The 26732-nt window shown below is 45.3% G+C and overlaps 1 protein-coding gene across 8 annotated transcripts in view; it reads left to right on the top strand.

Moving 5' to 3' along the window:
* senp6a (SUMO specific peptidase 6a) overlaps positions 1-26732 on the top strand; it is a 194197-nt gene that overhangs the window by 47841 nt on the left and 119624 nt on the right. For 4 of the 8 annotated variants that reach the window (XM_069932103.1, XM_069932102.1, XM_069932101.1 and 1 more), the window contains exon 2: positions 11-101. The exons of 1 other annotated variant lie outside the window; for it this stretch is intronic. In XM_069932103.1, the coding sequence (XP_069788204.1) occupies positions 11-101 (91 nt within the window). Of the gene's footprint in view, positions 1-10; positions 102-137; positions 157-26732 lie in introns of those variants that run through there. 3 more of the 8 variants (XM_069932110.1, XM_069932108.1, XM_069932105.1) reach the window with 3 other exon arrangements.

The raw sequence follows: 26732 nt of genomic DNA, 5'->3' as shown, positions 1-26732 counted from the left end.
TTTATTACAGCTTTGGATAGAACAGCAGTCCAAAATGATCGTTGTATTAAGAATAAATGGAGTTGTGAAGATGGAAACTATCCTGTGAATTTGGAAAAAGAGTAAGGAGGTTTTTCAAGTTTTTCAACCTATATTTATCTTGGCATGAAAATTGAGGTGATGCATTTTTAATATTATTAAATTCATTTTTACATCTGACGAGAGCTGGATGTGTTTCCGGGGGCCATCTTTTAAGTTTTATTCTTGCCCTTGTGCATTCATTCCACCTTTATACAATGTAAAGGCTGAATGCAGTTCTAGGAAATTCTAAATGCATTTTCTGGTGCTAATGATTATCATTGTCATGTTGCATGTGATTATATATCTGTATATTGTGCACTTGTACTAATTGTTCGGACAGCTTTATTTTGTCTTAATAAATGGCAGTGTTTGCCAACTTGATTAGAATTTGTAGCTTTGTATGAATAGTCACTTGAGAATTGTTTTTGACAGTTGATTAAATTGAAAGAGACAGCTGATAAATGTCAATATTTTGAACGTCAGGACACCTAATGTTTGAACCTCTGGCAAGAGGAGAATATTGTTTTCATCCTTTGCATTTAGGGTACAATATTTTTCATTGGTTAACTGTCATATTTTAAAACTACTAACAAATTGACCTGAAGAGAGTAGTGATTCAGTCTCAAAATTTAACATGTTGGCCAAGAAAACTTGAAGGAAAACATTTGAGTGCAAATCAATTGCTTTTCAGACAGCGTTAAAATTACACATTAAGCAAGCTAAACATCAGAAACCATTCTATAGTAAAGTTACCATCAGTTGTCACATTGCACTTTGCCACTGGTTGAATTGCGGAAGGTTTCCTCAATCTTATTTAGGGAGGTGAGGGATTTTTTTTAGGAAGTCATCTGAATATAGATTTGTTGCCTGCTGAGGATTATTGTTTTCATCAGATAAAAGCATAATTGTCCTTGTTGGAATGGGACATTTTTAGAGTACTATTTAATTGACATCTCTTTTTGTCATCTGATGGGATTATTCCATTTCAAGATTCTATTGTGTTCTTAAAAACTTTAGAAATCTTCATTGAGGATGCCTGAATATTATAGGTACTCCTCCCACTTCTTGTCTTTTGTTTCATGAAAACTTTGGCACAATGAGCCTTTCTACCTTCCCTTGCTTCGGCGTGATTGAGAATTTTTAGTGAAGTAATACTTCTGTCTTAGTAGCATGGCAGTATGCAAATGAATTTTGCTAGGTTAAATTGAAAGCAAGATTGAGATGGTGATGATTAGGAGTGAGCACCCAGGAAAGAGTAACGATCAAATGATATTTAAAACCTTAGGACAGGAAAAGGTGGAGCACATCATTGAAGAATGAATAACAGATGGTGATGTAGACTGGTAGATCAACAGAATATTCTGTGGGAAGACTGCAAATTTGCCAAGAAAATTACCTCAAGCCATGCAGTCTGTATCTTGGAAATGGTGAACAAAATCTCCTTCTGATGATGATAACGACAGAAGTCAGGAAGGTGCCATAGTGCCTGCACTTCCCCATTTTACACCACCATGATTGAAAGTGTCCTTTTTGGCAGCTGCAAAACATCGGACTGGAAGTCAATACAGAGGATATCATAAAAATAGCCAAGATCACTGGGGTCTCCTTTTCCTCAATTGATGACATTTACTGGGAGCGATGCTTAAATGGGGGTCAAAGAATTATAGAGGACTCTTTCCATCCAGCACACAATTTCTTTGACCCACTACCAAGAAGAAGGAGGTACAGGAGCATCAAAATCAGGATTACCAGGGTGGGAAATAGCTTCTTCCTGCAGGCTGTGAGATTGACCATGTCCTGTAGTGGAGTAAGTAAGCATCCTAAAATTTTTTAAAAAGATTTATTTTAAATTATATCTTAAATTATATCAATACACTACTGTGTATTGTGTGTGTTTGTGTGACCCATGATCCAGAGAAACACTGCTGTACAAGTACTGTCAGATGATCATTTAACTAGATTTGAAAAATATCTGCAGTGAAGATAAAAATATAAATGGAAGGATCATGTCAAAGTACGGTGATGATGCAGCTAACTCTCAAAGGCAGAAATCAACTGAACCCAATGAGACCCAGGAGAGTAAATGGGGGAAATAACTGATGGCAAAATCATTGCCGTCATCATCTTCCAAACTAGCTAATCTGCTTTCACTAATGTCCTTTATGAGAGGAAATCTATGGTCTTGGTCAGGGTCAGATTTTGCTCTTGGTGCACTCTGTTGACTTTGTAAAATCCTCATGGAATGTATTTGGGCACTAGTCATTAAATTGATGATTGGTGCCTGCAGACTAATTGAGGAATAGTTTTCCCCAGCCGTTCTGAACCTTTTTACAGCTATGCCCTCCTCATCCCCAGAACTCTGCTCAAAGTTTACGGGCCCTCTTCCCTGTGAAGCAGTCAAGTTTTGGTTTATTTCGTACTCTCCTACTGACTACAGGAAAAAAAACACAGATATTTGTTAAATGAGGAAAGAAGAATACCTGGCTTTTACTTAAATGTGCTGTGGCCCCAGGAGAGCTCTAGGGCTTCCATTGAAAATAGATGGTCATCCTCAGAATTTCACCTGACGGGCAATATGAAAGCCTCTTCCATCACGATTCCAAGCTATGTCCTGAAACATCAGCAGAACAGATCCCCAAGACCCAGCATATAATGGAAGGGAATTGCTCCTGAATTTCTCAAGTCTCTTCCCATGAAGCCTTGTGGTTGGCAGGAAGACCTGATTGTCTAGCATTCTGATGAATCTGTGCTCTTCATTGTTGAGCACCACTTGAGGGACTACCAAAATTGGCAAGAGCATAATCTAATCTTGATGGGGAACTTCAATGCATCATCATATGGTAGCACCACCACTAAGTAAACTGGTTTGAGACTTGAATGGTGTTGCACCAGACAGGGTCTGTTGTTGGTCAGAAATGAGATAAATGAGATAAATCAGAAATGAGATAAATCTACCTGGCCTTGTCTTCCCCAGACCATTTGCAGATACATTTGTCCACAACAACATTGGTACAAGTGACCATGCATTATTCTTGTGGAGTCAAAATCCTGTCTTTGCATTGAGGATGTCTTAATGGATTGTATGGCACTACAATCAAATTAGTTGGAGAGCCTCAAAACAGAACTGACAGCTAAAAAAGACATCCATAACTCACTGTGGACTATCACTAGCAACAGTAATGTGCTTTCCAACAATCTATAACTTCATGGTTTGTCTTTTTTTAACTACTTGTGTCACTGCAATGCATCAGATTTATTCAGTGGAGAATCTGGCAACTCATGTTTAAGACTAATGAGGCATTGGCCAAGTGAAAATGCTTCACCAATAAGGTACAGTAAATTGTAAAAAGAGTCTGCAATCTCACAGCTAACTAATAGAATCGAAGCTGTTCAGTTCTCCCACAGCCGAATTGGGCTTGCAAGGTCCTCCTCAAAACTTTCTGGTTGCAAATTCTGAATAGGTTTCATGAATATCCCCATTTTCAAAGATGGTCTGGCTCATCAAGTGAAAGCTTATGGCAAATATGAAATATTTGCATTGATGTTGATGTTCAGCTACCTCAATATCCTCATGATGAACTCATCTTCACAGAAGCAAGTTTCCAGTAAATACTAGTTACTCCAAAACGTGGGAGCAGAATTAGGCAATTCGGCCTATTGAGTCTACTTTGCCATTTAAATCATGGTTGGTGTTGTTTTCCCTCTAAACACATTGTCCTGCCTTTTCCTTAATGTTTGATACCCTTACAACACAAGAACCTATCAATCTACGCAATTTAGTGCTTTTAGCTACTTCTTGATAAAGCAAAGGCTAGGGGATCAGATAAACATTTCACTGTAGAGGCACCATTTGGAGGAATATGATCATAATGGAGACATTATAAAATAAAAGTTTATGGGAATTGAGAGGTAACCACCAAAGTATATCAAATTGTAAACATTTTCATTTTGGTTAAATTCAACCTTAGTTTGCATATTCTGAATCCACAAATCGTCCTTTTTTAAATTTGAAATTTGAACACAGATATGCCAGTAATAAATGCATTTGTTGCAGGTTTTTTTTGTCATTGCAATTTAATTCACACACAATCCTGAGCATACAAAGTAGACAGTATTAGCTTGAAGATAGCAACTATTATTCAATCAGCTTTGTCCTTTCCAAATGTACTTGCTTTCTCAATATTAATATTTTTTATTCTGACATATAGCACGGTAGCAGCCCTATCCGGCTCATGAGCCCGTGCCACCCAATTATTCCAATTAACCTCCAACTCTGTACGTTTTAAAGGGTGGGAGGAAACTGAAGTACACAGAGGAAACCCACACAGACAGTGTGTCTTTACAGACAGCAGCAGATTTGAACCCAGGTCACTGAAGCTCTAATAGCATTGCACTAACTGTTTTGCTAATCATGCCACTTAGATATTCTTAATGAGTGAAATGAAGAATTTTCAACTCAAAAGAATCTCATCCCAAATCAAGAACATTTTGGAAGATCTTAGTTATGATCTGCTGTGTTCTTCATTTCTTTTAAAATCCAGGCTATAAACAGGTCTTTTGTCATTTTGCCATATTTTTTCTTTGTTCCTCTCTGATTATGTTCACTTTAAGTCTCAAATTCATTGTTAGTATCCTTGGCATATCTAGATTCTGCTGAAAATACTGATTATTTAACCAGCATATTTCCCAATTTTCATTTTACAATATCACAGTCATTTGAATATTGTCCCTTCTAAATTTCTTCATTACCTGTTTTGCTATCCTTCTTTCCAGTCATAGTCACTCACCACCCTCTTTGCAACTTAAATTACAGCTGTTGTACGAAAGCGAAAACTAAACTGCTGGAGTGACTCAGTCTTCTTGGTGTGGGTTGGGAAGGAATTGTTGACATTTGGGTTGAGACCCGGCATTGACTGAATGGAGAAGGAAGATAGATGGGCAATATAAAGTGGAGATGGTGAGGTGTGTAAAGGTCATTTGTTGGTGGGTGAAGAATGATGGACAGTTGTAGCTGGGTGGGGGGGTAATGGTATTGGGAGAGAGCGAAACTGGTGTTTGACAGAAGCAGACAAAGAGAGGGGGAGGCAGGAAATGGCAGACGGAGCCAGATGGAGGGAGGGAAGGACGATGAAGACGGCTGCAGGTGGGTGATGAGCAGAAGCACAAAGGCAAGCAATGCTGGAATCTGATATGCTGATGCAAACCATTAGTAGAGAGGTGATGGGCAGGTGGGACCAGATGGAGTAGGGGATGAAAATGTGTTAGGCTCTGGAAGGGAGGGGGAACAAAAATAGGTGGGTCAGGAATAGAGAAAAATGTACAGGAGGCGAGGGTCATCTTCTATCACAATATTCAGTGTTTATATCATTGGATTGTATACTACCCAGGCAGAAATCGAGGTGTTTCCCCTCTTGGTTGTGTTGGCCCTCAACCTTGCCATGGAAAAGGCAGAGGTCTTTGTTTCACTGAGTCAATTTTGGCTTCTCTGGAGGTTCTTGTGTACTTTTACTTTATCAGCCACTCTGCCATGTGGGACCTTGGTGAAAGTCTTGCCAAAATTTACAAAGGCGATATCATGGATCCATTATTAATCTGTGCCTTTCAAAATTAAGTTTCGCGCTGTCCCTCGAGGTTCCTTTTTCTGATACCAAGGTAACATATAGCCTGTGATTGCCATTTAAAAGGGGATTCCTTTCTATATTTTGTATAATCGAGTTTGTTCATTTCACTTTTATTGATATTAGCCTTGTATCCTGATATTTCTCCATGTTCCTTCAATTTTATATATAAATTTTTTATTGATTAATTTGGGTCTGTTAAATATACTATAATGTCATTTGCAAACAAGCTAATTTTAAATTCTTCCTCTTTTACTTTTATTTCCTTTATCCTGGGTTCCCTCCTTATCAATTCTGCCAATGGTTTTATGGCCAAAGCAAACAGGGAAGGTGATAGTAGACATCCCTGTCTGGTTGACCTATTCAATTTAAAGTGATCTGAAATGTGTCCATTTGTTATTACTTTTGCCAAAAGTCCATTATACAATACTCTAATCCAATTAATACATTTTTGGGGTAATTTGCATTTTTGTAGTACTTTAAATAGATAATTCCATTCCTCCTTATCAACAGCTTTCTTGGCATCTAGAGTTACTGCGAGAGTTAGTGTCTTATTTATTTGTGCTGTGTGGATTAAATTAATAAATTTACAGACATTATCTGCTGCTCTTCCATTTTTAACAAATCCTGTTGGATCTAATTTTACTAATTTCGGTACATAATCTATTTATCTATTTGCTAGTAATTTTACAGTTAATTTAAGTTGACACTTTTTTTCTCTTTTGTATTCTTTTATTGTTTATTTTTCTTTTATTTTTGCTTTAACTTACAAGGTGGGGAAGGGGGAAAAATATCACTATATTTTAATGATGAATGTTTGCACATATATATATAATTGAAGTGGTTCATAGTGAAGTATTTAAATTAAAAATTTAGAAAAGAGGTTTCTTTTTCAATATTTTTATTAACATCAAAATTTCAAATCCAAAAATACAGAATACATACAGATATATGTTAAAAGTCAAAAAGATACATTACACTTAAATCATATTTCATCCAAGGTACCCCACATTATGATCAAATAGATTATATTGTATTGATATTTTATTTTAAAAAAGGAAAATCTAAACCCACTACCAAGAAAGAAACTGTTTGGCCAAAAAGAAGTCAGAATTCTTATCAAAGTGATAAATTACCTCATTAGTCAATGCTTCTACCTTCATAACAAATCAAAGATTATAAAGATAATTCTAAAAAGGTCCCTACAGTATTTGAAAATTTGAGTTCAAATCAGAATTTGAGCATCTAATCTTCTCTAAATTTAAATACGACATGATGTCATGTAGTCATTGAGCATGATTAGACAGGGCAACATCCCTCCATCTGAGCAACACCGCCTGTTGTAAACTGAGCTTGGCTGCTGGTGGATGCCATTTCTAGGGGCTCCTGTTATACATTGTATTTGTTGAATTTAACAGTAAAGCATTCATCAGAGTTGCCACTTTGTTGTCTGGTTATTCGATGCCTCAACAAACATGGTGTCAGAAATCTGAACCTGAAGCCTTCAAGTGAAAAGTGAGTGAGCAACGCCATGTTTGCAACACATTTCTGAATGCACCATAATGGCAGACTGATTCAGAAGGCACGACCTGCTTGTGTTTGAAGGCAATGTGGCTGAGAATTGGCGCATATTCTAACAAGAATGCAACATTTTCATCACGGTAGTAATGAACTACTTATAGTAATAAGTCTGCCCGAGTCAATGAATACATTTTACTAAATTTAGCTGGTTCTAAGGCCATCGAAAGAGAAAGGTCATTTGTATATGAAAACGAGGTGCGTGAAGGGGGTATTGTTATCAGCCCTGCTGCGTCAAGAGAGGACCCCAAGGTTTAAAAAGAGAGTTTCAAGAAATGTGCAATCTGCAAAAGAACTTAACAATGGAAAGGCACAGACTTAATACCAGAAACCAGAGGCCTGGCGAGTTGATTGAATCGTATGTCAGCGACCTAAAAATCAGGGCAAGGACCTGTGACTTCAGGACGCTCTCTTATGAGTTGATTAAGATCAGATGGACTGTGGCATCTGTGACGAAGGCATGAGAAAGGCACTGCTGCATGACAATGAACTAACACTCTTAAAAGATATCTCCAAGTGTCTGCCTTATGAAACCACGGAAGAGAACAGCAGAAAGCTAGTCCCTCCACGGTAGCAAGCCACGGGCATAGACGCAGTCCAGACGGGACCTGCAAACAAGCAGTGGCTGGAAGCCAGAAGACGACGAAGCCAACCAAGCCCTGCTACACTCTCACCCAGGACAAAGCATGTCAACTGTGGTGGCAATCATGTGGCAAGACGAGAGATGTGCCCGGCAGTTGGCCAGCAGGCAGAGCATGCCAGAAATGGAACCTTTTCAGCAGATGCTGCAGAGCTAGGCAGCAACTCTCCCTGAGACCCAGATACAGAAGGATGATTAACCAATTGGAACCTGAGCAAGGAGAAACCAACTCGGATGAAGAGTATTACGTTGATGGATTGACTCTGCAGATGGCAGGAGGTCCAACAAGAATCAGAAGGAATAATAAAGCATTTGTAACAATGAAGATCAATGGTAAATCAACAGACATGAAAGTTGACACTGGAGCCAAGTGCAGTGTCATGTCACAAAGAACATCCAACCTACTGAGGAAGTCAGAACAGGACATACCTTACTCCAAGTCCACAAGTCTAGTGGCACACGGGGGCAGCAAATGAGAATTGATGGCATAGTGCGACAGCGGTGCTATGTTCAGGACAGCTGAACATGCTAACTTTTTTCATAGTCCAAGAAAACGTCCTGCCTCTGCTGGGCCTGAGCACAAGCATGAACATGGGTCTTATTTCATTTAGCAGAGAGGGACACCAGATAAGTCTGGCCGAAGATGATCTGACACGCAGAATCTTTTCAAAATACTGTGACCTTTTTATGAAAGAACTGGGAAAACTGCCAGTGACGTACTCCATGCGGCTTGACCCAGAGTGAGGGCCTTGGTTAATCTGGCACGCCGTATAATGATAGCAATGAAGGACAGGGTTAAGGCCAAGCTGGACAGGATGTACTGGAGGTGATTACCCCAGTCTTCGAGCCCATCAAGTGGGTGTCCTCCATGATGCTGCTAAAAAAAAAATGACAGACAGGAGATCTGAGAGACCTCAATATAGCTTTAAAACGACCACACCATCCAATGCATACCATGGAGGAAGTTGCTGCGCAGATGGCTGAAGCAACTTTTATTTTGGTTTTGAATGCATAACATATATAACATAACATAACAATTACAGCACGGAAACAGGCCATTAGGCACTTCTAGTCCGCACCGAACCAAACACCCCTTTCTAGTCCCACCTCCCTGCACAATGCCCATAACCCTCCATCTTCTTCTCATCCATATACCTGTCCAACCTTTTCTTAAATAATACAATTGACTCTGCCGCCACTATTTCTCCCGGAAGATCATTCCACACGGCTACCACTCTCTGAGTAAAGAAGTTCCCCCTCATGTTACCTCTAAACCTCTGCCCCTTAATTCTTAACTCATGTCCTCTTGTTTTAATCTTTCCTCCTCTTAACGGAAATAGTCTATCCACATCCACTCTGTCTATCCCTTTCATAATCTTAAATACTTCTATCAAATTCCCTCTCAACCTTCTACGCTCCAAAGAATAAAGACCTAATCTGTCCAATCTCTCCCTATACTCTAGATGCTTAAACCCAGGTAACATTCTGGTAAACCTTCTCTGCACCACTCTCTCCACTCTGTTTATATCCTTCCTATAATTAGGCGACCAGAACTGCACACAGAACTCCAAATTAGGCCGCACAATCTCAACATCACCTCCCAACTCCTATATTCCATGCAATGATTGATAAAGGCCAGCATACTAAAAGCCTTCTTCACCACCCTATTCACGTGAGTTTCTACCTTCAGGGAACGATGTACCGTCACTCCTAAATCTTTCTGCTCTTCTGTATTCCTCAATGCTCTCCCATTTACCACGTATGTCCTATTCTGATTCTTCTTACCAAAATGAAGCACCTCACACTTATCAGCATTAAATTCCATCTGCCATTTTTCAGCCCACTTTTCTAAGCAGCCCAAATCCCTCTGCAATCCTTGAAAATCTTCTTCATTATCCACTATTCCACCTATCTTAGTATCGTCTGCATATTTACTAATCCAATTTACCACCCCATCATCTAGATCATTAATGTATATAACGAACAACAATGGGCCCAATACAGATCCTTGAGGCACACCACTGGTCACCGGCCTCCAACCTGACAGACAATTATCCACTACCACTCTCTGGCCTCTCCCTTTCAGCCAATGTTCAATCCATTTGACTATCTTAAAATTTATACCTAAAGACTGCACCTTCCTAACTAACCTTCCATGTGGTACCTTATCGAAGGCCTTACTGAAGTCCATATAGACAACATCCACTGCGCTACCCTCATCCACATTCCTATTCACCTCTTCAAAAAATTCAATCAGATTGGTCAAACATGACCTTCCACCCACAAATCCATGTTGAGTGCTCCTGATCAGACCCTGTCTATCCAGATGTTTATAAGTACTATCTCTAAGAATTTTCTCCATTAATTTACCTACCACAGACGTCAAACTTACAGGCCGATAGTTGCCAGGCTTCCTCCTTGAACCCTTTTTAAATAACGGAACCACATGCGCAATGCGCCAATCCTCCGGCACTATCCCCATATCTAATGACATTTGGAAAATTACCGCCAGAGCCTCTGCTATTTCCTCCTTCACTTCTCTCAATGTCCTGGGGAAGATCCCGTCTGGTCCCGGAGACTTATCCACCTTTATATTCTTCAAAAGCCTTAAAACTACACCTTTTGTAATCTCTATATTCCCCATATTTACCCAATTTGCTTTTTTTTATCTCACATCTCCCAATATCCTTCTCCTTAGTGAATACCGAAGAAAAGAAACTGTTCAATATCTCCCCCATTTCTCTAGGCTCCACACACAGTTTTCCGCTCTGATTTTCTAAGGGACCAATTTTGTCTCTAGCTTTCCTCTTACCATTAACATATTTGTAGAACTCTTTTGGATTAGTTTTCACCCTGCTTGCCATAGTTTTCTCGTACCTTCTTTTAGCTTTCCTAATTCCTCTCTTAAGATTCCTCTTACATTCAATGTATCTTTCAAACATCTCCTTAACTCCATGCTTCTTATATCTAATGTACGCCTCCCTTTTTCTTCGAACCAAGTTTCCAATATTCCTTGAAAACCACGGCTCTCTCAAACCTTTTGCCCCTCCTTTTAACCTAACAGGAACATAAAGCTTTTGCACTCTCAAAATCTGATCTTTAAAAGACTTCCATCTCTCTACTACATCCTGCCCATAAAACAAATTGTCCCAATTCACACCCTGCAAGTCCTTTCGCATCTGTTCAAATCTAGCTTTTCCCCAATCAAAAACCTCAATCCTTGGCCCTGATTTCTCTCTTTCCATAATGACATTGAAGCTGATGGCATTATGATCACTGGACCCGAAGTGCTCGCCAACACTAACCTCCGTCACTTGACCCATCCCATTTGCCAAAAGTAGATCTAACACTGCTCCTTCTCTGGTCGGCACCTCTACATATTGTTGTAAAAAAACTATCTTGCACACATTTCACAAACTCTAACCCATCCAGTCCTTTCACAGAATGTGTTTCCCAATCTATATGTGGAAAATTAAAATCTCCCATAATTACAACCCTGTGCTTATCACAAATATCTACTATCTCCCTACAGATTTGCTCCTCTAGGTCTCGGTCCCCTCCGGGTGGTCTATAATACACCCCTACAAGTGTAACCTCTCCTTTCCTACTCCTCAGTTCCACCCAAATAGCCTCTGTGGATGTGCCCTCTAATCTATCCTTCCTAGGCACCGCTGTAATATTTTCCCTGACAAGCAATGCAACCCCACCTCCTCTTGCCCCTCCGACTCTATCACACCTAAAACAACGAAACCCAGGGATATTCAGTTGCCAATCACATCCCTCCTGCAACCACGTCTCACTAATCGCTACCACATCATACTTCCAAGTATCAATCCACACCTTCAGCTCATCCACCTTTTTTACAATACTCCTGGCATTAAAATATATGAATTTCAGAGATTTCCCAATTTTTAATCCCTGTTTTCCCTCATCTTTAAGAACAACATTATTTACTTTTCCTGCCAATTGCCCTTCATCTTCTTCCAGAGCATTTCCCTTCTCTATCACCTGCCCATCCATATTCAAATACTTACTACAAACTTTCTTTGTTTGCATTCTAACCTTCTCCTTACTGCTCTGTACTATTTTGTTCCCTCCCCCCAACCATTCTAGTTTAAAGGATCCTGAGTAGCCCTAGCAAATACCTCTACCAGGATTCTGGTCCCCCTGGGATTTAAGTGTAACCCGTCCTTACTGTACAGGTCACATCTCCCCCAAAAAAGGTCCCAGTTATCCAGAAACTTAAAACCCTGCCCCTTACTCCACCCCTTCAGCCACGTGTTAATCCTCCACCTCATTCTATTTCTATTCACACTGTCACGTGGCACAGGGAGTAATCCAGAGATTACCCCCTTTGCGGTCCTTCTTTTTAACTCCCTACCTAACTGCCTGTACTCACTTTTTAGGACCTCTTCTCTGATTCTCCCTATGTCATTGGTACCTACATGTACCACGACCTCTGGCTCCTGTCCCTCCCACTTTAGGATATCTGGGACACGAGCAGCAACATCCCGGACCCTGGCACCAGGGAGGCAAACCACCATCCGGTTCTCCTTGCTGCGTCCGCAGAATCCCCTATCCGTCCTCTTAACTATGGAGTCTCCTACCACAATTGCCCTCCTCTTCCTTTCCCTCCCTTTCTGAGCTACAGGGGCCGACCTCGTGCCGGAGGCACAGCCACTGTCACTCCCCCCAACCTTGATGTCCCCCTCAACATTGCTCAAAGAAGCGTACTTATTGCTGAGGGTTACATTCACAGGGCTCGTCTCTGGCACCTTACATTCTTTTGTCCCTCTCCTAACAGTTACCCACCTTTCATCCTCCTGTGGCCCTGGCGTGACCACCTGGCTGTAACTCCTGTCTATGACTATGCAAAGAATTCCTTCTAGCAAATCAAACTTGACTACAAGTAATCACTGTTGACCACATTCAGCACGAGTTTCGGCCAATACAGAATCCTGTGAATGCCATTTGGAATCAATTCAGCCAGCGAAACATTTCAAAGATCAATAGAGCCAATCTCTGCAGTGTATCCCTGAGCCATCATTGTTGATGACATACTTGTAGGTGGCAAAGACGTGGAAGAACATGACACAAGTTTTAAAAAGGTACTTGACAAAACCCAGAAAGTAAGCCTTGAGCTCAACCCCCAAGAGTGCAGATTTCAGCTGAACCAGGTTGGTTATGTAGGCTGTGTTTTCACAGGAGAAGACCTGAAGGTGGACCCTTCAAAGACTAGAGCAATAGTGAAATGCCAGTTCCGACAGACGTGACAGCGCTACAATGTTTCCTGGGCATGGTCAACTACCTGAGCAAGTTCATACCAAATGCCAGTGATTTTACCGCCCCGCTAAGGCAATTGACGCATAACGACATGGTTTGGTCATGCAGGAGCACCAACAAAACTCGTTCCATGGATTAAAAGCCATATGTCATGCCCACCTGTTCTATCATCCTATGACGTACGAGACCAGTCATGCTAACCTGTGATGCATCACAGTACGGTCTGGGTGCAGCATTCCTGCAGGATAGAAAACCAGTGGCCTATGCATCCAGGTCACTCACCACCATGGAGACCAGATACGCCCAAATAGAGAAGGAGTTGTTGGCAGTAATTTTCACCTGCTCAAAATTCAACGACTACATTTATGGCAAACCAGTGACCATAGAGACTGACCACTTACTTCTGGTTGCAATTCTGAAAAAGGCAATCCATGCAGCCTCAGCACAATTACAGAGAACGATGCTCAGTCTTCAGAAATACAACCTGAGTTTAGTTTACAAGTATGGAAAAGAAATGCATTCAGTCGAAACGTAACCTTGTGCTCCCAGAAAATGAACGATCCAACAAGCTGAGGAAGAGGACACGTTTGATGTAATGACAGTAATGTACATCTCCTCCTGGTTGGATGAACTGAGACAGCACCCAGCTGAAGATACAACTTTGAGGACTTTTATCAAGGGCGGCTTGGCTTGACAAGAGCGCAGCCTACCACCTGCAGTGCAACTCTACTTCCCATTCCGGGGCAATTATAGAATCATAATGAAAGACCTGAGAGCAGTAGTTCCGAATTCACTGCAAAACATTTATGTCAATATCTCGCATAGAAGGCACCCAGGTATAGAAGCAGCCAAACGCAGGACTAGAGATATAGTTTTTTGGCCAGGGATGACTGAGAACATAGACCAGGAGGTATAAGCTTGCTCGGTGTGCAATAGCACCAGACCACACCAACAGAAACAGCCGCTGCAGTTTCACACCTTCGAATGGCACAGTCAACAGTATTTGGTTCTGTCGGTTCATTCCCTGGATGGTTTGAGATAGACCTTTTACTCAGCGTCACCTTGTTGGCAGTCATTATCAAGTTAAAAAGACACTTTTCATTGCATGGGGGGCACCCCACACTCTGCTATCGGACAATGGCACCTAGTTCACCAGTGAGAAATTCAGATATTTGCAACAGCATGGGATTTCAACGATATCACTAGCTGCCTCGGGTATCCACAGTCAAACAGATTGGCTGTAAGAGCCATGAGGAGCGTGAAGCAACTCATGGAGAAGTCCCACAGGGAAAATACGGATGTGTTCCTAAATCTGCTGAATCGAAGAAACATCCCCGGTGATGCCATATTGGGCTCTCCAGTGTAAAGACACATGTCCAGGCAGACACGGACAATTCTGCCTATGGCAAGGAGACTCTTGGAGCCTCAGCAAAAGAACCTGCAAGAAATTAAATCCCAACTGCTGAACAGGAGGCAAATGCAGAAAAGATGCTATGACAGAAACAGCCGACTGCTCGTGCCACTAGCAGAAGGACAAGTCATAAGAATGCAGACTCCACAGGACTACGACCGAATGGGCATAGTCGAAGGGGGCTGCCAGGAGCCCAGGTCGTACCTGGTAAAAATCAGAAGGAAGGTGTATTGGAGAAACCGTTGACACATCCTATCCGTAAGGGAGCCACCCCATCCCGAACCATTCCTGGTGAAACTATAAACTAGGATCTGGAACATGAACCTGGGGTAGGTGGAGCTCCCTCAGTAACAACCCATGAAACAATTAACTGCACCCCGACACCACGGATGGCACATCCTTTCAAGCTGAAGTACCCCAAGTAGTACCCCATGTATCCACTTTCACCAATGGCTACGACATAACACGTTTCAAGTGCACTTGTAAGCCCAACTCAAAATATCGGGATTAAACTGGGCTGACTGTTCACTGCTGAACTATAATTATTGTAATGTATGTCACCTATGTGGATTCTGGTATGTGAAGGAGGTTGCCCAAGAAGGGAGATGTAGACAGCACCCGCTGCAGCCACTGTACTTTCCATGACTCAATTGCACATGTGTGAGTCCCTGTGAAGTTCGCTAGTTTAAAAAAAGGAGACGGAGCTTGGCTGCTGGTGGATGCAATTTTATACATTATATTGTTGAATTTAACAGTAAAGCATTTGTCAGAGGTTGCCACTTTGTGTTGTCTGGTTATTTGATGCATCAACAAACACTTGCACAGCTATAAGAAAAATAAAAGCTAATACATACAGCTCAGATGCTGTTAAAGTTGTGTCATTTTCTCCAACAATATCAAATAAAGCAGTTGAAAGATTAGGTTTAAAATCAACTTTAAAAAGTGCTGAGAAAGTTTGAAATATGGGGGGTGTGGCAAGATGGTGTAGAGGGAAGACATTCAGTTCCACCTTTCCCCAGTTAGACTTATAAATACCCGATTTTAAAACCTGTAAAAGTGGTTAAAAATAGTATTCACAGACTTTGGAATAGTGGAGGATTGAAATGGCTACAAACGTGAAGAAATCAAAAACTCAGTTACAAAAGAAATTATTCTATAAAAGTGTTGAAGAATTGAGGCCTACCTACCAAGTTGAAGCCACGGAGTCGTCGACTGGAGTTCCCAAGCCTCAAAGGACCCCTGCTCGGCTGAGTATTACACTGGCGCTGATCGCGCGTCTGCAAGATGGCTCTGGTTCTGTGATGAGCTCGGCCAGCCCTGACTCTCGCCCCCGTGAGCACAGGAGCACGGGGCAGATCAGCCGAGCGAGCCCGCAGTAATGCCTGGTGGTCTAGGGGCGCGCAGTGTAGCGTCGGAGGACACACCTGCGTGGTCGGTGACTCTTCTGGGCATGCGAGTGCATCGTGAGTTTGAGAATTACTAGAGAAGGTACAAAGGCTGTGGGGGAACCCGAAAGACGGCGGGCTGATGAGGTAGGCACGCTGTCGACAGGTATCCAGACCCGCAGCCGCATTGGAAGAGGAACCATTGTGTCAGAAGGGAGCCCAGCGCTATTAGAATCAACACAGGAAGAATATATGGGGACTGGGACCAGAGAAGGTAGGCCTCAAGGGGAAGTGATGGAACCTGGACTGGATTCCGTGTTTACAATATTGCTCACCAAATGGAAAATATGTCAATCCAGATGTCTACTCAGATAAATCAAGGATTTATGGAAGTGAAAACTAAAATGAACAATATGTGTGAAGAGATGACCTCTATGAAGAAAGATATGACTGTAGTTAAAAGTGATGATAGTAGATTTATAAAAACAGTGGACATTGTACAAGATAATTTTTTAAAATTTGAAGAAACTTTTTTTGAATGTAAGAACCAAGTGGATCGTAATAGAGAAAAAATGGGAAAAGTGGAGGATTCTTTCGTGGATTGGGGGATTCAGAAGAAGGAATTACTGAAGAAGATTAATTCATTAGAGAATCAAGGTCGAAGAAATAATGTAAAAATAGTAGGTCTTCCAGAAGATATGGAAGGTTCAGATCCGGTAAAGTTTTTTAAGAAATGGATTCCTGAGATACTGGGGAATGAATTTTTTCCAGATGGTCTGGAGCTAGACCGGGCACATAGAGCATTGAGGAAAAAAACATTTCCAGGTCAACCACCGCGAGCAGTTTTGATTCGTTGTTTGAAATATCAGGATAGAGAAATGATATTACGACTTGTGGTGCAGAAGGCACGGCAAAGTCAGACTCCAATGATGGTTCAAAATAACAGTGTTTTTCTATGCTGATCTGAGTCAAGAAATTATTAGAAGGCGCCGAGAATTTAATTCATCTAAAGAAGTATAGTGGCGAAAGGGTTATCAATTTGCTTTTCGTTACCCGACTGTTTTGAAAGTTTTTTATCAGAAAGGTTGAAATACTTTCTCCAATATTTCTCAAGACTCTAGTTCATATGTTCTGGACATACCAATGAAGCATCTCCATTGTTGCATTTATCATGGGAAGATACATCCACATAAAATTGAGGTAGTTTGACTTTTGACATGTGAGCCCTATGGACTACTTTAAATTGTAGGAGAGAGTGGTGGTTACATAAGAAAGGTGTATTAACCAATTTGAGAATTCCATTCCAAGTTTCTTTAGAAATTAAAAGCTGTAGGTCCTGTTCCCAGGCTTTTTAAATTTTATTTGAGGGAGCCTCTCTTATTCCCAACAATATATCATAAATGTTTGATATTGAACCATTATAGAAAGGTTGTAAATTACCCCCTCCATAAATCTTCGTCCGCGAAGCCAAGCCAAAGAAGATAAAAAAGGTTGTAAATTAATAATCACAATAATTAATTAATCAATTGCCGTGTGACAGAGAAACCCCCTCCATGAGTGCTCTGTGCATACAGCCATGCACACAGCCCTTTCTCAGCATTCTGAGAGGGCATGTCCTACATCAGTTTTTCTCATGGTATTCATAAATTATACGCAATAGTGCTACCAACTTTTCCATGCTGTATAAATTGTGTGCTATAGCAGTACCAACTTTCACACGCTTTTTAAAAATTGTCTGCTTTTGCTATTTATTGCTAGGTTCCCACGGTCCCTTGTAAAGCTTTATATAGGTCGGCACAACAACAACAGGGGCTGAAGGGCTCATACTGTTATGAACATAAAGTTTAACTATGTTGTAATTATGCATGATTAACTTCGCTCCAATATAAGATCATAATACATTGATCAGGATTTAGGGCAAGTCCACCATCGCCCGATTCATCATGACGTCACTGGTACAATGTAGAGATTATTTCAAGTGTGAAAGCATTCAGTATCCCAGTTAGGAGTGGTCAAGTGTGAAAAGCCATACCCCCATTCCAATCCCAGGACACTGAATGGCCAATTTAGTGGGATGCAAGTGTGAAAAGGGCCTTTTGTTGTTGAAGCTGTTCCATGATAATTTCAAAGACACAAGAAGATCTTGATCTCCAGAAGTTCCTTTAGCACTTCTTGTATCTATATTAAAGACAATTGCTGTAGTTAATCCAGTAAACTCAATAAATGATAAAATTTAAAGATAAGAATAAGGGCTTGAGAAGTTTGGAAACAGTACAGAAAGATGGAGCAACTTCAAAAAACTGTTTTGGACTCTTTTCTCTTTGGCTTGGCTTCGCGGACGAAGATTTATGGAGGGGGTAAAAGTCCACGTCAGCTGCAGGCTCGTTTGTGGCTGACAAGTCCGATGTGGGACAGGCAGACACGGTTGCAGCGGCTGCAGGGGAAAAATGGTTGGTTGGTGTTGGGTTTTTCCTCCTTTGCCTTTTGTCAGTGAGGTGGGCTCTGCGGTCTTCTTCAAAGGAGGTTGCTGCCCGCCAAACTGTGAGGCGCCAAGATGCACGGTTTGAGGCGATATCAGCCCACTGGCGATGGTCAATGTGGCAGGCACCAAGAGATTTCTTTAGGCAGTCCTTGTACCTTTTCTTTGGTGCACCTCTGTCACGGTGGCCAGTGGAGAGCTCGCCATATAACACGATCTTGGGAAGGCGATGGTCCTCCATTCTGAAGACGTGACCCACCCAGCGCAGCTGGATCTTCAGCAGCGTGGACTCGATGCTGTCGACCTCTGCCATCTCGAGTACTTCGACGTTAGGGATGAAAGCGCTCCAATGGATGTTGAGGATGGAGCGGAGACAACGCTGGTGGAAGCGTTCTAGGAGCCGTAGGTGATGCCGGTAGAGGACCCATGATTCGGAGCCGAACAGGAGTGTGGGTATGACAACGGCTCTGTATACGCTTATCTTTGTGAGGTTTTTCAGTTGGTTGTTTTTCCAGACTCTTTTGTGTAGTCTTCCAAAGGCGCTATTTGCCTTGGCGAGTCTGTTGTCTATCTCATTGTCGATCCTTGCATCTGATGATATGGTGCAGCCGAGATAGGTAAACTGGTTGACCGTTTTGAGTTTTGTGTGCCCGATGGAGATGTGGGGGGGCTGGTTGTCATGGTGGGGAGCTGGCTGATGGAGGACCTCCGTTTTCTTCAGGCTGACTTCCAGGCCAAACACTTTGGCAGTTTCCGCAAAGCAGGACGTCAAGCGCTGAAGAGCTGGCTCTGAATGGGCAACTAAAGCGGCATCGTCTGCAAAGAGTAGTTCACGGACAAGTTTCTCTTGTGTCTTGGTGTGAGCTTGCAGGCGCCTCAGATTGAAGAGACTGCCATCTGTGCGGTACCGGATGTAAACAGCGTCTTCATTGTTGGGGTCTTTCATGGCTTGGTTCAGCATCATGCTGAAGAAGATTGAAAAGAGGGTTGGTGCGAGAACACAGCCTTGCTTCGCGCCATTGTTAATGGAGAAGGGTTCAGAGAGCTCATTGCTGTATCTGACCCGACCTTGTTTGTTTTCGTGCAGTTGGATAATCATGTTGAGGAACTTTGGGGGACATCCGATGCGCTCTAGTATTTGCCAAAGCCCTTTCCTGCTCACGGTGTCGAAGGCTTTGGTGAGGTCAACAAAGGTGATGTAGAGTCCTTTGTTTTGTTCTCTGCACTTTTCTTGGAGCTGTCTGAGGGCAAAGACCATGTCAGTAGTTCCTCTGTTTGCGCGAAAGCCGCACTGTGATTCTGGGAGAATATTCTCGGCGACACTAGGTATTATTCTATTTAGTAGAATCCTAGCGAAGATTTTGCCTGCAATGGAGAGCAGCGTGATTCCCCTGTAGTTTGAGCAATCTGATTTCTCACCTTTGTTTTTGTACAGGGTGATGATGGTGTTATCACGAAGGTCCTGAGGCAGTTTTCCTTGGTCCCAACAAAGCTTGAAAAACTCATGCAGTTTGGCATGCAGAGTTTTGCCGCCAGCCTTCCAGACCTCTGGGGGGGATTCCATCCATACCTGCTGCTTTGCCACTTTTCAGTTGTTCGATTGCCTTATATGTCTCATCCTGGGTGAGGGCCTCATCCAGCTCTAGCCTTAGGGGCTGTTGAGGGAGCTGGAGCAGGGCGGAATCTTGGACTGAGCGGTTGGCACTGAAAAGAGATTGGAAGTGTTCTGACCATCGGTTGAGGATGGAGACCTTGTCGCTGAGGAGGACTTTGCCGTCTGAGCTGCGCAGCAGGCTTTGAACTTGGGGTGAGGGGCCATACACAGCCTTTAGAGCCTCGTAGAAACCCCTGAAGTCGCCAATGTCCGCGCTGAGCTGGGTTCGTTTGGCGAGGCTAGTCCACCACTCATTTTGGATCTCCCGGAGTTTGCGCTGAAGATGGCTGCATGCGCGACGGAAGGCTTGTTTCTTCTCTGGGCAGGACGGCTTTGTAAGGTGAGCCTGGTGGGCAGCTCGCTTCTTTGCCAGCAGCTCCTGGATTCCCTGGCTGTTTTCATCAAACCAGTCCTTGTTTTTCCTGGAGGAGAAGCCCAGTACCTCTTCAGTGGATTGCAGTATGGTAGTCTTCAACTGATCCCAGAGGGTTTCAGGGGACGGGTCCGTGAGGCGGGTTGCATCGTCGAGCTTTGCTTTGAGGTTTGCCTGGAAGTTTCCTCTCGCTTCGTCTGACTGCAGGTTTCCAACATTGAACCTCTTTCTGGGGGCTTTACTGTTCCTGGGCTTTGGCTTGAAGTGAAGGTTGAGCTTGCAGCGAACCAGCCGGTGGTCAGTGTGGCATTCCGCGCTGGGCATGACCCTGGTGTGGAGCACATCTCGTTTGTCACTTTCTCGCACCAGGATGTAGTCCAGGAGGTGCCAGTGTTTGGATCGGGGATGCATCCAGGTAGTCTTCAGGCTATCCCTCTGCTGAAAAAGGGTGTTTGTAATGACAAGCCGCTGTTCTGCGCAGAGCTCCAACAGGAGGCGCCCATTGTCATTGCACTTGCCGACGCCATGCTTGCCCAGGATTCCAGGCCAGGTTTCTGAGTCTTTGCCGACGCGAGCGTTGAAGTCGCCAAGGATGACAACCTTGTCGGCTGTAGGGGTGCGTTGGATGAGGTTGCGCAGGTCGGTGTAGAACTTGTCCTTTTCTGCTGGTTCCGCCTGGAGGGTTGGAGCATAGACACTGATGAGGGTGATGCAACGCTTGCTTTGAAGGGGGAGTCGCATGGACATGATTCGGTCCGAGTGGCCTGTCGGAAGGTTTTCGAGTTTGGAGGTAATGAAGCTCTTGACCATGAAGCCTACACCAGATAGGCGTCGTTCATCCGAAGGCTTGCCAGACCAGTAGAGTGTGTAGCCCGCGCCGCGTTCTTGGAGGCTGCCTACATCTGCCAGGCGGACTTCACTGACAGCGGCTATGTCGATGTCAAGTCTGAGGAGTTCATGTGCGATGAGGGCAGACTGACGTTCAGGTCGGTGGCTATCAGCCTTGTCTAGCATGGTTCTGATGTTCCAGCATGCTAGCTTGAGTTTGTGAGCATCTTTTGAGGGGGAGGACTTGGAGGGGGAGGACGTGGACCTGTCCTCGGGCCTGCGCAAAGGAGCTTTTAGGTGGAGTGAAGTGCGCGCAGTACTGGCCCCACCCTTTACACCCATGGTTCGTGTGCCGTGGCCAAGCGAGCTGGGACGTGGCAGCGAGGTCCTTGGGTCGTAGGTTTTATATCAGAGTGGCCTTCTATGCAGGTTTATTACCCGGGCTGGAGGGGTCTGCCTCCCCTCCTAGGTCGGTCCATACTGCCCGGACCGGGGCCGAGGCCGCCGCAGCTCTCCCTGTGCCCGGACTGGGGCTGCTGCCCGGTCCGGGCGAAGGGTAGGTGGCGGCGGCCCCGATACGGGCAGGAGCAAGGGGGAGACGGCGGCCCCAGCCTCGGTCGAGTGAGGCAGGCGGAGGCCCCGATACGGGCAGAGAGTTGGAGGCGGTGGCCCCAGTCCGGGCACAGGGAGAGCAGCAGCGGCCCCGTTCCCGGTCCGGGCGAAGGGTATGCGGTGGCGGCCCCGATACGTGCAGGAGCAAGGGGGAGACGGCGGCCCCGGCCTCGGTCGAGTGAGGCAGGCGGAGGCCCCGATCCGGGCAGAGAGTTGGAGGCGACGGCCCCAGTCTGGGCACAGGGAGAGCAGCAGTGGCCCTGGCCCCGGTCCGGGCGAAGGGTAGACGGCGGCGGCCCCGATACGGGCAGGAGCAAGGGGGAGACGGCGGCCCCGGCCTCGGTCGAGTGAGGCAGGCGGAGGCCCCGATCCGGGCAGGAGCAAGGGGGAGACGGCGGCCCCGGCCTCGGTCGAGTGAGGCAGGCGGAGGCCCCGATCCGGGCAGAGAGTTGGAGGCGACGGCCCCAGTCCGGGCACAGGGAGAGCAGCAGTGGCCCCGGCCCTGGTCCGGGCGAAGGGTAGACGGCGGCGGCCCCGATACGGGCAGGAGCAAGGGGGAGACGGCGGCCCCGGCCTCGGTCGAGTGAGGCAGGCGGAGGGCCCAATACGGGTAGAGAGTTGGAGGCGGCGGCCCCAGTCCGGGCACAGGGAGAGCAGCAGCGGCCCCAGCCCCGGTCCGGGCGAAGGGTAGGCGGCGGCGGCCCTGATACGGGCAGGAGCAAGGGGGAGACGGCGGCCCCGGCCTCGGTCGAGTGAGGCAGGCGGAGGCCCCGATCCGGGCAGAGAGTTGGAGGCGACGGCCCCAGTCCGGGCACAGGGAGAGCAGCAGTGGCCCCGGCCCCGGTCCGGGCGAAGGGTAGACGGCGGCGGCCCCGATACGGGCAGGAGCAAGGGGGAGACGGCGGCCCCGGCCTCGGTCGAGTGAGGCAGGCGGAGGCCCCGATCCGGGCAGAGAGTGGGAGGCGGCGGCCCCAGTCCGGGCACAGGGAGAGCAGCAGCGGCCCCGGCCCCGGTCCGGGCGAAGGGTAGGCGGCGGCGGCCCCGATATGGGCAGGAACAAGGGGGAGACGGCGGCCCCGGCCTCGGTCGAGTGAGGCAGGCGGAGGGCCCAATACGGGTAGAGAGTTGGAGGCGGCGGCCCCAGTCCGGGCACAGGGAGAGCAGCAGCGGCCCCAGCCCCGGTCCGGGCGAAGGGTAGGCGGCGGCGGCCCTGATACGGGCAGGAGCAAGGGGGAGACGGCGGCCCCGGCCTCGGTCGAGTGAGGCAGGCGGAGGCCCCGATCCGGGCAGTGGGTGGTAGGCGGCGGCCCCAGTCCGGGCACAGGGAGAGCAGCAGCGTCCCCGGCCCCGGTCCGGGCGAAGGGTAGGCGGCAGCGGCGGCCCCGATACGGGCAGGAGCAAGGGGGAGACGGCGGCCCCGGTCGAGTGAGGCAGGCAGAGGCTCAGATACGGGCAGAGAGTTGGAGGTGTTTTGGACTGCCCTGTTGGTTAATGATGGACTAAAAGGTTTCAATAATTTTCCCCAATGGACTTGGTTTGTCTTTAACCAGTTCAGCCTCCCATCTTCCTGTTCAGTTTCTGTAGGTCTGGAGTCTCTATTATTCCCACATTTCCCTTACTGGAGGGACTGAGCACTGTGATTAACAGCTATGAGAGAGCATATCCTGATGCCTTCCTAATCATTGTAGGGGACTTTAATCAGGCCAACATGAAGTCTTTGACAAACTACAATCAACATGTCACATGCAAGACTAGGGGAGCTAACACATTCGACCACTGTTACACCACCATTAAGAATACCTACTGAGCCATTCTATGACCGCTCACCTGGCTGCACTTCTACTCCCAGCGTACAAGCAGAGACTGAGGACCATAGCACCAGTAACAAAGATGGCAGAACTGTGGTCGAGGGAGGTGGAGGAGCATCTGCAGGACTGCTTTGAATCGGTGGACTGGAACATATTCAAGAACTCATCCATAGATTTGAATGAATGCAACTGATGTCACCAACTTCATCAAGACTTGCGTGGATGAATGTATGCCCACACTCACGTACCATGTGTTCCCCAATCTGAAATCTGGGATGAATCAGAGGATTCACAAACTGCTGAGGGTGAAATCAAGGGCATTTAAGGTCAGGGATCTAGATATCTACAAGAGGTCCAGACACGACCTGTGGAATTTCATTTCTGAAGAAAAGTGGCAATTCCGAAGGAAACTAGAGATAGAGACAGATACACTCCAGCTATGGCAGGGAGTGCAGGGCATTACAGCCAACAAAGCGAAGGTGGATACTTCATAGCTGATGAGCCTCCTATGCCCACTTTGAGAAGGAGATCCAAACAGTGCTTACTTGAGTCCCTACAAAGGCTGAAGATATCTGTCTCTGAGAACAACATCAGAACATCATTCAAAAGGTGAACCCTCGCAAGGCAGGGTACTGAAAATCTGCAGCAATCAACTAGCTGCAGTGTTCACGGACATTTTCAATCTTTCATTGCTGCAGTCAGGTTCCCAACTGCTTCAAAAGGGCATCAATTAACCCGGTGCCCAAGAAGAGCAGTGTGAGCTGCCTCAACAACTAAAGCCCAGTAGCACTAGCTTCTATTATGATGAAATGCTTCGAGAGGTTGGTCATGGCCAGATTTAACACATAACTAAGCAAAGGTCTGGACCCAATGCAATTCGCCTATCGTCACAATTACTCCACAGCAGATGCATTATCACTGGCTCTCCATTCAGCTCTGGATTACCTTGAAAACAGCAACTCATACATGCAGCTGATCTTCATCAACTACGGCTCAGCTGTCAATGCCATTATTCCCTCGATGCTGGTCAAGAAGCAACAAACTCTGGGCCTCTACACCCACTTCTACAACTGGATCATTGACTTCATCATCGGAAGAGCACAATCTATACGAATTGTAAGCAACGCCGCCTCCTCACCAATTGTCAACATGGGTGCACTTCAAGAATGCGTGCTTAGCCCACTGCTCTACTCATTATACACCTGTGATTGTGTGACCAGGCACAATTCCGATGCTATCTACAAATTTGCCGATGACACCACAGTTGTCAGCAGAATCACAAATGGCAATGAGGAAGCGTACAGGAGGGAGGTAGATCAGCTTGTTGAGTGGTGTCACACCAACAACCTTACGATCAATGTTAGCAAAACTGAGGAGATGATTATGGACTTCGGGAAGAAGTTAGGGGAATACGACCCAGTCCTCATTGAGGACTCTGTAGTGGAGAGGATCAAGAACTTCAAATTACTGGGTGTCACATCTCTGAGGATCTGCCCTGGAGCATCCATGTTGATGCATTCACGAAGAAGGCTTGCCAGCAGTTAAACTTTGTGTGGTGTTTGGGGAGATTCTGCATGTCATTGAAGACTCTCAAACTTCTACATGGAGAGCATTCTGCTGGATGGATCACTGTCTGGTATGGAGGGACCAACTCTCAGGACAAGCAAAAACTCCAGAGGGTTATTAACTTGGCCTGCAACATCATAGGCAACCAATCGTCATGCCATCGAGGACACTCGCAAGAGGCAATCTTAAAAAAGCATCCTCAAAGACCACCACCTAGGCCATGCCCTCTTCACTTTGCTACCATTAGGCAAAACAAGCATTCATTGGCACAAGGACAGCTTCTTCCCCACTGCCATCAATGAATTAAAGACACTGCCTTACTTTTCATGCAATATTTTTTAAAAAATTATTGTAAGGTGATTTATATGAATGTTTGCACTATGACGCTGCCACAAAACACTGAATTTCATGACTTGTTCATGACAATAAATTCTGATTAGTGGTCATATCAAACCTGACAGCTAAGTTTCTATAGCCACTTTCAGGTGGCCACAATACCCGACTGTAAAGCCGCACATTGTACTCCTGTGCAGCTGTTCGGGTGGCCATCTAAAACTGGAGTATCCGGCCAGGAGGTCTACTTACCTAACCCTTCTCCAGTAGGTTTAATATCCTGCTCGGAGTATCCTCCATGGCAGCCGTAAGTAGCCGGGCTGCCAGGGGGTGGGCTGATGACGTCGCGCTGACATCGTCAGCCTTCGACTCTGGATTTCCGTTGTTTTTTTTTTACGCACAGCACTGGCAGCGCAAGTCGTGCAGGCAAGGGGAGAGACCAACAGCACGAGTTGGGCGGGCAAGGGGGGAGAGACCGGCAGTGCGACTTGGGTGGTATCCACCATCTGAACCTATTGCAGCAGCGATGCTGTAATGTACATCTTGCACAATGGGTTGATAAGTGTGCAACATACTTTAGGAAATGTTTGTTTTACTGTCAGGGTTGGGTTTTTTTATTGCGCTGTCAGCGGTACGATTAACAGTCCAATTATTCAAATGAAAATTGATTGGGAACCTGAGGGATGCAGGGTGAAATTAATTTGTACAGCTGCAAATTAAAAAATGTGCTAGATGCAAACTCAAAATTTACCATCAATTTTTTTTTGACTGAGCCCTGAGACTTTTTGGTGTCTTGATATTGTTTGTCAGTCAGGCCTTGACGAGCTGCAAATGACATCAAGGCTGCATGAGCGGAACTAGGCCACAGTCCTGAGGAGCCGGCATTCGCTGGTAGATGGCTATCCATCAGCTGGCACATTCAAGTGACAGAAAGGCGTCCTCTCCGCGGCCACCTGAATGTGCTGTACTCCCTCAGCCGTGAATGCTGGCGCATGATCTTCCGGAGAACACCTGAAAGTGCCTTTTGTTGGCAATTTTAGGGTTTTTTTAAAAAAAATCTTTCTCTTTATATAACTGATATTTAAACAGAGTTTGAGAATATGG

The sequence above is a fragment of the Narcine bancroftii genome, chromosome 4 (genome assembly GCF_036971445.1).
Source record: "Narcine bancroftii isolate sNarBan1 chromosome 4, sNarBan1.hap1, whole genome shotgun sequence".
NCBI classification, from domain to species: Eukaryota; Metazoa; Chordata; class Chondrichthyes; order Torpediniformes; family Narcinidae; genus Narcine; species Narcine bancroftii.
Note: the sequence above shows the minus strand (reverse complement) of the source record. Positions and strands in the feature narration are given on the sequence as shown.